At 35.9% G+C, this 11,645-nt stretch overlaps 1 protein-coding gene across 1 annotated transcript; it reads left to right on the top strand.

Moving 5' to 3' along the window:
• Window positions 1-6,442: 6,442 nt before the first annotated feature.
• On the top strand, window positions 6,443-7,672 carry irx7 (iroquois homeobox 7). The gene is made up of 2 exons (XM_020918636.2): window positions 6,443-6,707; window positions 6,815-7,672. Exons 1-2 carry the CDS (start codon window positions 6,498-6,500, stop codon window positions 7,517-7,519), a joined length of 915 nt encoding a protein of 304 aa, XP_020774295.1. The 5' UTR covers window positions 6,443-6,497; the 3' UTR covers window positions 7,520-7,672.
• The last annotated feature ends 3,973 nt before the right edge of the window (window positions 7,673-11,645 follow it).

The raw sequence follows: 11,645 nt of genomic DNA, 5'->3' as shown, positions 1-11,645 counted from the left end.
AAAGACATTATTGCCCTTCTTCCTACAGAATTTGACTCATTACATTACGTCACGACCGAACAGCAGCAATTGGTTAAATTAAAAAAAGTACCTGTCTACTGTTGAGCGAACGAATTCTAAAGCTGCGAGATCAGACGGTTTCCATGAAGTGAAACCGTCTGATGAATCAGGCTACCAAATGTTAAATATGATAAAACCAATGAACAATAAAGAGTGTGTAGTGACAAAAAAGTGATGTAGTGATCGTAAAATAAAATTTTATCAAATAAAATAAAATGAAATAAAATGAAGAAATATTTGATCTTGCCATCTTGCCTGTTACTTCTTGCCTATCAGATGGAGCACTGTCTCTCCACTATCTCCTTTTATCTCTCTGGGAAAAATCCATTCTTCCACTTTTTCCGTCAACATCCTGGGAGTAAACAGTGAACCTGTCAGTACACAGCTCACACACCAACACCTCAGACCAGAGAATGGGAGAAGAGGATGGAGAGATGGGGAGATGGAGAGATGGAGGGGTAGAACAATAGCCCTCTGGCCTGACTTGTGTTTGGTTGTGTCCTCCTCTGATGCCCATAAGCCCTCTCCTCTTTGCTCTCTCTCTCTCTCCGGTCTTTGTTAACACTTTGCTCTCTTTCTCTTTGGCCTTTGTTAGCTCTAGACAAATTTGCTGGAGGCTCTGGGGACCGCACCCAAATGAATCCTCCTCAAGAGAAAACAAAGTCCCAGGAGGCATCTCCACAAGGCTCACCATTGATCCTGGCGCTGCTGTGTGGAAATGTGCTGGAGATGTGCTGCTGGATGAGCACAGATAACATGCTAATGACCAGAAACAGGGTTATGTGAGTTAAAATCAAAACACGAGTGGATCAGAGCAGATGGACGGCAGCACGACGGAAGAGCAGTAGATTCTATCAAAGACCATTATTATTATTTTTGCCTTGCAGATGTAGGTTTTAATAAAAATTAATAAATACATTAAAAATAATCTGGACAATCTTTGCTTTTGAGTAGGTTTGATTCCTTCACATTTCATGCTGATCATATGTTAATGTCATTTTGTGAAAATCAATTAATTGTAAATTTGATTGAAATAAATCTGTGTTTTAAGTAAGTACTAACAGTGTATGAATAATTTGGATTTGGTGTGGTGTGGAAATAAAATGATAAAAACAAATGGTTCAGACCAGACACTACCTGTCAAAAGTTTGGACACACACAATATATCTTTTTTTTTTTTTTCAATTTAAATCCTTATTTCTTTGTTGAGTTGTGTAACTTTTTTCTTCACTACATAATTCCATATATCTTGCTTCATATATTTGACGTCTCCTATATGTATCTAATATGTAAAAAGTTCTAAAAATAAAGAAAAAATTAATGATAATGAATGTTTTGGTCTGGTAGTGTAGGAGCTGTATGTGTGCAGTACAGGCCAATAGCTTCTATTAAGACACTTTATTGTGTTATCCTGCAGATATAGATTTTTTCCCCCTCATTTTTATAAAATGTTAAATGTTTGTAAATGTTTTGAGTATGTATTTGGACAAGGACGCTCCTCACAGTTCAACTGAAAACAATATGTATTGATGTGTTGTAATAGTCAATATATTTAATATTTATTGTGTTTTTAGCCAAGCATGATGGATGAATTTAACTAAATGTTTATGCAACAAAACCATTCTGCACTGGAGCCCTGTAACACTTTATTTTGTAATTGTGTTTTTATACATGTTTATTGTTCATAATGTGGGTGAATAAAATGTGAAATGTGGGTCCTGCCTCTCAAATCTGCAAAACAAATGTGTATGTCTGGTATGAATAAGGCTACATGACCTAACCTAACCTATATTTTTACTTGGACAAATGAAAGAAAATACTTAAACAAAGTAGCAAAGACATACATATAGATATCTACAAAATGTTATTGTTTGTTTTTAACGAATGACCATTTGCACAACATGATGTAATTTATTCAGTCTGGAAAATCAATGCAACCTTAAGTTTTGTGACATACTGTATGTCCACAAATGTTTTCAACAGTAGAATTCCTATATTTTGTATTTCAAATTTTAGTGACTGAAGTATATTGTGTACTGTAATGGGCTTTTCAAATGTCTACAGGGTTGATTTGTTCTTACAGTAAACCCCCACACTCACTGACCAAAAGTGGATTTGAAGTCTGAGTTAAAACTTCCTCCAGACTCCAATAGACGAGCACCAGAAGTCACTTTGTCAATGGCTTTTCAACGGCCCCTTTTTATCTGTGCACAAAACCTGCTACTCCAAATCTGAAACACATCATTTAATCACATCCAACAACTATTCAAAAAAAAAAAAATTAAAAAATACACGTTTTAACATTGTTTGGTAACTTCATTGGTAGAAATTTGGGACATTCAAGAAAAAGTTAAAAAAGAATAAAAAACAAACAAACTAACAAACAAAAATCAACTGTACTTAAGAGCCAAAAGCTTTCTCCTAAAGTAAGCCACTTCAGCCTTTTAAGTTTCATTCTTTGACATAGGCTATAGTTGGTCTACATCTTAAAAAGTAGTGCTAATGGTAGACTAACAGTTGATACTAAACCAGGTGATACTAAAGAGCTGTTATGTTTCCTTATGTAGTCGATGTGGATTAGAAGTGTGAAAAGTTGTGTCCAGGTCTGTTCTTATGTAAATGAAACACTCAGATAGATCACTTAAAGCTCAGAGGCTTTGGAAATGGACAGTTTCAATGAGAGGAGGACACTCTTCTTCCTTTTACAGGTTTGAGGATTGTCTAAAAACATGCACCAGCCATTTGTAAGACCTAGAGGAGAGAATAAGAATCTGGTGTTTGAAACTAGGCTGCACTGGGATACTGTTATAACATTATTTTGCATGATTTAAACTTTTTTTTGTTTTGTTTTAAAAAGTGGAACCCATGTTGTTACACATAATTAATATTACATTTAATTTAGTTTTACACATTTAATTACCCATGTTTATCACAGTAAAAGTAATAATAGTTTTGCCATAACTAAAAATTCATCCATTATCCAAAAAGTACGTTATTTTGCATTAGAAGGAAACTGTTCAAATATTAAATTACAACATTTAAAAATTTGTAGAAATCCTTGTAATTGTGTAAATAAAACTGAAAATGATCATATGACAAACTTTACAAATTCAGTTCACTAAAGTTTCGATTTTTATCTCTGTGCGTAAAAGTGTGCGTAATGGGTATGCGTAATGCGTAATCTTTACTACTTCATATACAAAAATACATAAAAAGCTGAAAACATTTCTAGTGATTTAGTATTGAGATAATTGCAGTTGGTAACAAGAATAAGGGAATCAACTTTTTAAATTTAGTTTTACTTAGTCTCATCACAGAATTACTTGTTTATCACAGTATAAGTAGTCATAGTCTTAACAAAAATGCCATAACCAAAATTCATCCATTACCCAAAAAGTACGCTATTTTACATTAGAAAGTAACAGTTCAAATATTAAATTATAACATTTATAATAAAACTAAAAATGATCATATGACAAACTTTACAAATTCATTTCACTAAAGTTTCGATTTTAAGTCTGTGCGTAAAAGTGTGCGTAATGGGTATGCGTAATGGTTTCTACTACTAAAATACATAAAAGCTAAGCACATTTCTAGTGATTTAGTATAAGGATCATTTCAGTTGGTGACAACAAATCTGTAAATCAACTTTTTAACGTGTCATGGTTACGTTGTTGTCACGTTTTTCCCCTGGTGCTTCCACTTGTGTCTGATCCAAAACCCCAAAGCGCGCGGAGTGTTATCGCCTTATGGCCACTCGGTCCTTTTACACCGCTAATATCATTATTAAATTTATGCACGATAAGTCGGATTGGCCTCTCTTTGAACGCAAACGCAGCGCTCGTTTGAAGGCCACGAGGGGCGCATAAGAAGTGTAATCTGCCGCTCTTATCTGCGCCACAGCCCCCACCGCGCGGCCTCATTTGCATCTGTTATCTCACAATTATCATATACATTAGTCAACACCTGTTTCTCTTTACTTCATTTAATTAGGGCCATTGAAACGCTGCGGCCCGCTCTGCACAATGCCATCCGCAGAGTAAAGGCAGTTTGTTGTGGTTCGCTTTCGCATTAACAAATAAAAAGATATGATAACCCGAAGAACTAGAGTCACTGCCCACGATTATTTTCCCCATTCTTTGTTTACGCATGTGAATGAAAGCGCGTCCATTCGCCCCCTCGCCCCCGAAAACCACCGCCACGGACCTGGTTCATGCAGTTAGTGAATTGTTTTGACGTAGAAATATTGAAAGCGAAAATAAGATAAGGAAGTTTTACGTTTGCAAGTTATTTTAAAACTTGGATCTCTGTCTCTTTGCAAAAAATAAACACCACACTACATTTAAATAACTTAAATTAAGAACATTGGACTTTATTTGAGAAGATTCAACTTGACAAGTCAAAGTATCCACCAATGGAGTAAGTTTGTTTCTTCATTCAAACAATATTCTATTTTTTTTTTCTCATTTTAAGTGCAAAAAGTTGTTGTTTTTCTTATTTCAAGTGTAGCAAGGTGTATTTTCATAATTTAAGTGCAAAAAGTCTTATTCCAATGGCAAATCCTTTTACTTGTCGAGTGAAATTGACACAAATCATCATCAAACTTTCTTATTTCAGGTCATCTGAACTTGGCAAGATTTTAGTTTTTGCAGTGTGTTCCTTATTAATATAGACCCAATTTATATTTTATTTGAGCTATTTTCAATAGTAATAGCAGTAGTGATAGTAGTAGTATTAGTATTAGTAGTAGTAGTAGTAGTGGTAGTTGTTGTTGTTTTTGTAGTAATATTATAATATTCATATTTAAAAAAACAAACAGATATTTAATGATTGCAACTGAGTCAGAATAGTAGTAATAGTATTATTATTATTATTATTATAATAGTAGTAGTAGTAGTAGTAGTAGTAGTAGTAGTAGTAGGAGGAGGAGGAGTAGTAGTAGTACTAGTAGTAGTAGTAGTTGTTGTTGTAGTTGTAGTAGTAATATTATAATAGTAATATTTGAAAAAGACAAAAAGCAACAGAGAGATGTTTAATGATTGCAACTGAGTCAGAATAGTAGTAGTAATAGTAGTAGTAGTAGTAGTAAGTAGTAGTAGTAGTAGTAGTAGTAGTAGTAGTAGTAGTAGTAGTAACAGTAGTAACAGTAGTAGTAGTAGTTGTTGTTTTTGTAGTAATACTATAATATTAATATTTACAAAAATAAACAGATGTTTAATGATTGCAACTGAGTCAGAATAATAGTAGTAGTAATAGTAGTAGTAACAGTAGTAGTAGTAGTAGTAATATTTGGCGTTTCAGCTTGGGTCATATTCTTTTTTAGCCCCAAAAGGATTGAAACTGAGCTTGTATATACTGTATAATTTCCATAATATTGTCAGAAATTGAATTTAAATGAAAAGAAAAGTAAGTTTTACAGTTGCATTTGACTCAAAACTTGAATCAAACCAAAACGCACAAACGCACATCAACACGAACCTCTTTATTACGACTATTTTGAGATATTATGGACAAGTAAGTATGTAAAAGAAAAGTAATACATGTTACAACTGCAAATGAATCCAAACTTGAAAGATTCAACTTGGATCAAATTGGCCCCACATCAGCAGTGCACTTGTTTATTCGCCAGACCGTACATTTTGCTGTGAAACTCGCGATACGAAAAGAGAAAAAGACGCAGACGTGTCAAGAATTGCAGTTCAGACTTCAGCAGGATGTCAGCTACATAGATTTGGTATTTCATGTCGGATTGATGGATCAGTGCCAGACGAGCGAAGTGTGACATTCGCCAGTGTAATGACATCAAACTGGTGTCAACGTCCGTGTAGTAAACGCCACGTAAAGGCATGATTAAAGGCGCTCTCTTTTATACCAATACACAAGGATAAATAAGCTTTTAATCAGCGCGGAGGGACGAGGTTTTGATGTTGGAAGTTACAAAACAGACAGAAAAGTCGCTTAAAAGTGCGAGAAACGCGTGCGTAAAAGTCTCGAACAATTACGCACAAGTGTTTGAGATGATAAAACAAAATATAACGACGTTGCATTAATTTGACATGAACAAAATGGAATAAAATGCAAAATTAATGTAATGTAATGTATTTATTTTAATTGTAATTTAGATGCAGATTGGTTAAGTACGGGACATTGAAACAAAATGCGGTCAAAAGCGCAGGAAAAAAGGAACAGCAGCGAGTCTCTTTTGAAGGGATTTGCCTCGAGTGAAGGCTGTGGGTCTTTTGAGCGGAGCTGTCAGTCAATACTAAACCCAGGACCCCCCCCTCCCTCTCCCCTCTCCACTCGCTCCCCCTCCTCTGCGCGCGCCGGGTATAAATACGCGCGTGGGACGGTCCGAGAGCCATTCGAACTCGCGCAGCTCTCACGAAAGGAAGTACAGGAATAACAGAAGGAAAAGGGGACAACCTAAAGAAGGAAACATGCCCGCGACGCAGAGTGGATTTGGAAACTTTTATGTGGACAGGACCATGGCGCCCGCTGGATATCAGATGCCCGTTTTGGGATGCGCGCCTCCGGGTGTGCAGCCGCAGCAGCTCGCGGCGATGGCGGCTGGATTTCCACTCGCATATTCTGGACTACAGGGATATAACTTCATCCCGTACGCGCACCACAGACCCGTTACGCACATGGTAAGCACAAATACAACGCGTTTACAATCATTATGTTAACTCTTCAGTGTAAATGTTGTTTTGTTGAACGTGGATCTAACCGTGCGTCTTTTAAAAAAAAATTTCAGAGCAATGCGTACGATTTGAAGGCCGCGTCCCCGTACCATCCAGCTCTCTTGGCCCGCGCCGCTCCGTACTACCAAACCTACCGTCCAGGGGCAACAGAGGACCCAGCCAGAGTCGCCAAAGTGGCCACCAGGGAGAGCACCGGCGCGCTCAAAGCTTGGCTCAACGAGCACCTGAAGAACCCGTACCCGACTAAAGGAGAGAAGATCATGCTCGCGATCATCACCAAAATGAGCCTGACCCAAGTCTCCACGTGGTTCGCCAACGCGCGCAGGAGGCTCAAGAAGGAGAACAGAGTCAGCTGGGCGTCCAAAAGCAAATCTGATGATGAAGAGGAGGAAGCGGAGGAGGAGGGAGAGAGCGACTTGGATGATAAAAGTCTTCTGGGTGAGGAGGGGGAGAGTCAGGTGGAGGTGGAGGAGAAGACGGAGGTGTTGGTGGATGTTCTGGATACAACAACAGAGCAGCCAAACTCAGAAGAAACGGAAAATAAAGACTCTGAAAGTAGCCCAAACGCCCCGAAAGAAAGCAAGGACAATACGGTGAACCAAAAACCCAAAATCTGGTCTTTAGCGGAGACAGCCACGTCAGAAACAGTGCGTAAACCGGAAATGGACAGCGCGCAAATGGGCAAGCTGTGGGCGCAGTGGGCATCCAGGAACGGGCTCTTCGTCCCGGCAGTCTACCCCGCTCCTGAGGTCCTATAACGCGGATCCAAACAGACTCTTAAAAAAATAAATAAATAAGTAAACATTGCACTTTAAACTCCACTTGTAAAAACTAAATCTCAGGGAATGAACTTGTCCCGACGTTTCTTTGCGCCAAAGATGAATTGTAAATAAATGTAGATGTATTTTTCCATCGACCCCTTTGTAAATTATGTTTCTTATGTCAAATAATGAAGACGTATTTTTCTTGAATAAAACTGTATCCTCAAAAATATGATCGAATTTCTTACTTTTTATTACAATTATCCAAGCATGGCACCGTTAATCAGGTAAAATTGATGATGAGGGTGAGACACTGCAGCCTGGTGATTTAATTTAGAGATGCAAAAAACTCAAGACACTCACTGGTTAAAATAAAATGCCTGTATTAATTTACTTTAAAACCTTAGACGTGCTGTAAATTAATAAAGGCATTTTATTTTAACCACTGAGTGCCTTGAGTTTTTTTTGTGTGTGTCTTTAAATTCCCTTCCCCAAAAAGTACCACTGTGTTTTATCTACTTTGTATATGTCTTGGAGGTTCAGGAAGACACATACACTGAATATTCTGATACATACTCCAATCAGAGTACTGTATTCTGTATTTTCACACTGAGTTGCATTATATCACTGTATACTGCAACAAAAACACAACGTCTTAAAAAAAAAAGGAGAGAGTGTAATTTTTTCTGATGTGGGTATCTCTAGTTACAGTTGCTTTAGTTTCATGTTTTTATGACTTGGTTTGGAGGAGTACTTCAAGTATTTATCATAATTTTACAGCAGTTAAGTGACAGTTTGTGGGGAAAATGTAGCGCTGAGTTCTAAAACAGAATCCTTCAGTCTATGTCATCAACACAAAACTCTCCATGAGCAAAATAATGAAGCGGTTGTAAATTAATACAGGCATTTTATTTTAACCAGTGAGTGTCTTGGGTGTTTTGCATCTTTAAATTGACTTCCCTTCCCCAAAAAGCACCACTATGTTTTATTAACTGTGTAAGTGTCAAAACGTTTTTAAACTTTCATTTAGGTTTGAGGAGGAAGGTTTACATTTCCTGGACATATTAAAGTTGATTGAATTAAATCAGGGGTGTCCAAACTTTTTTCATCAAGAGCCACATATCTAAAGACAGACAAAGCAGAGGGTTGATCGAGGGCCACAGACTGGTGCTTAGTACAGAGAATAATTGAAACATGTGCATGTTTAACACATTAGAATGATTCATCAGTCTTTATTCATGCTAAGATCCTTAAAACTACACACTAACATTTAATATTTAGCTTTATCATGGTAGATTTTCAAAAAACTTGCAGTAAAAAGTTCATTTTTAATTGATGAAATGTAATTTGGGCCAATTTACCTGGAAGCCTGAGGGCCAAGAAAAATTTGTCTGGGGGCCGCATTTGGCCCACAGGCCGTAGTTTGGACATGCCTGAATTAAATAATAAAACATATTTTGGTTCAGATGATTCAGTTTTGTAGTAGTAGTTGTAGTATCTAGTTAGGGGAGAGTACTTGTACTAGAGAAAATGTCACCTTACAAAAATGTACTGTATTGACTTACAGAATACTGTATACTCTGAATACTACTGAATATTCTGACACATGGTTCAATCAGAGTAGTGGTAGTAGTAGTTCTATTAGTATTTGGAATATTTTCACACCGAGTTGCTTTATGTCACTATATAATACAACAAAAACACAACGTAGAATCACAAACAGCTTTATTTTTGTTGTCATTCATTTGATATAGTAATTTAAGTCAAACTAGAAAAGAAAAAAGAAAATGTGCATTCAAACGAGCTGCAAAAGTTATGTATATTTTAAAAAGTTCTTACTAAAAACGTACAGTTCAAAGCCAAATGGATGAATGAAAGTACCGCCATGTACTCCTTTGTACCATTCCAAGTAACATTCTGAATACCACCAAATGAAAAAGTAACTGTACCGGAACAGAGGTACTCAAAATGTGCATTCAGAAACATATTCTCAGTACATGTACTCATTTACTTTCTAGGTATTTTGACATTTGCAAATATCTTTCTCATTGTGCAGGTTTCATAATTAATAATAATGACATACCAAGATTACTACTACTACAACAACTACTACTACTACTACTACTACTACTACAGCTATTCACTGTTCAGTTGTTGTTAGTCCTTTCATCCACTTCTTTTTGATTATGTTTAAAGTTTCAATCAAATTATTATTAACTACACAAACTTCACATCAGAAAAAACTACAGAAAACTAAAATATCTTAGGCCTTTGCAGTAGCATTTCCACAAGAAGAGAAGAGATTGAACCCTCAACCTGTAATAATCCAGAGAAACTAGGTTTGACTTCTTCATTCTTACAGTTTTGTAAATATGAGCATATATTTGTAACTGTTTTTAGCGAACATCATTCTTAATAAATTCTTGTGATTGTCAAAACCCATGTGGATATTATGACTGTAACCAGTAGTACTCTAGTATACTTACTTTTTGGTACTTTCCATGGTTAAAAAAAGGAGAGAATGTAATTTTTTGTGATGTGGGTATTACTAGTTACAGTTGCTTAAGTTTCTTGTTTTTATTACTTCGTTTGGTGCAGTACTTGTAGTATTTATCATAATTTTACAGCAATTAAGTGTCAGTTGGTGGGGAAAAAGTAGCACTGAGTTCTAAAACAGAATCCTTCTATCTATGTCATCAACACAAAACTCTCCACGCATGAAAGGCATTTTTTCTGGCCTTGAACAAAATGATGAAGCTGTAATTTATTTTATTGTTAATTTTATTTCATTTTGGCCCTTGTTTACTTTATGGTTGCTAGGTAACAGTTATGAAATGACCTCTATGAAAGTCACATGTGCTGTCTTTGTCCAACCACGGAAATGATAAAACTAGAAAAAACAAGTCAGGATTATTAGTAAAAGCTTAATAATGATCTTTCTGATTGATTAATTGATTTATTTGGGTCACAGGTTTATTCTGACATTATTTCACAGACAGTCAGATTTAACAAACACAGACTGAAAAGGTGTCGGCTGAAGCTTGATCTTTTTCTGCCTTTACTCTTTATTCTTTTATCAGAGCGTCATCTTCACACCATTTCATCTTCATAAAAACAGCGAGAGCAAACAAACAAAAAAGTAACAGTACAACAAAGTACTACAGCTTAAACTAAGTATCATAATCCATGTATCTGCCCAAAGTTAAACATTTAAACTTCTTTATAAAATGGAAGCGATGGTGCACAGTTTTAGATTTTCTGTACAGTTGTTCCATAGCTCCACCCCTTTAACAGATACACATCATTTCATAATGTTTGTTCTGATTTTCTTTTTGATAAACGTGGCCGTACCTCTGAGCTCATTTTGACAATTTCAGATTGTGAATATATTCTGTAATGATTTTGACAAGAGATTGATGTTTACTTTGAACATTATTTTAAATTGCAACATGTCAGAGTTTGAAGGTTTATATCTTCATGATGCTTAAGTGAAATGAGTCGTCTAACCTGCCATATGCACTTTAAATATTGTACACCACCCTGGAACATACTACAATATTCAAATGTAGTAGTAGTAGTAGTAGTAATAGTAGTAGTTTTTCTTTAGTCATCATTTAACATGAAATTATGACCAAAGACGTGTAGGCTCCACTGAAAACACGTCTGAATGCCTGACCCTGTTTACAAAAGATGATGCCAAGAATACAACTGTCAGCAAATGACAAGCAACAACTTGGACAGCACAGAGAAAAAAAAAAAATAATATATATGTATACAATAAAAATAATAACAGCAGTACTCATGAGTTCAGTACTGCAGTTCTTTTGCGTAAACTGTATTTCACTTCCTACACCTAAGAAAAAAACAAAACAAAACAACTTTTTCCTTCAAAATCAGTAGCCTACACAATCTACATCTACATATTATCTTATTGTCTCTCTATTTAGTAAAAATATGTCTTTAAATCATTCTAGTGCTCTGTATTTGTCTATAGGATTAAATTGTTTGTTTTTTTAAATGCCTTTATTGATGTTGATGCTTTTAACTTGTCATCCAGACTACTCCACAGATCTACTCCTCAAACTCATAAACATCTACTTTTGGTCTTAGTACTGGCCTTATT

This window comes from Boleophthalmus pectinirostris, unplaced genomic scaffold (assembly GCF_026225935.1).
Source record: "Boleophthalmus pectinirostris isolate CB_2022bp ecotype Guang Dong unplaced genomic scaffold, ASM2622593v1 HiC_scaffold_8, whole genome shotgun sequence".
Lineage (NCBI taxonomy): Eukaryota > Metazoa > Chordata > Actinopteri > Gobiiformes > Gobiidae > Boleophthalmus > Boleophthalmus pectinirostris.
This window is presented reverse-complemented; position numbering and strand designations above follow the sequence as displayed.

Excerpts from the sequence above, each read along its gene's own strand:
- irx7 (XM_020918636.2), top strand. The coding sequence starts at position 6,498 with ATGCCCGCGACGCAGAGTGGATTTGGAAACTTTTATGTGGACAGGACC. Across the intron at positions 6,708-6,814 it reads ACAGACCCGTTACGCACATG|AGCAATGCGTACGATTTGAA; the intron begins GTAAGCACAAAT and ends AAAAAATTTCAG.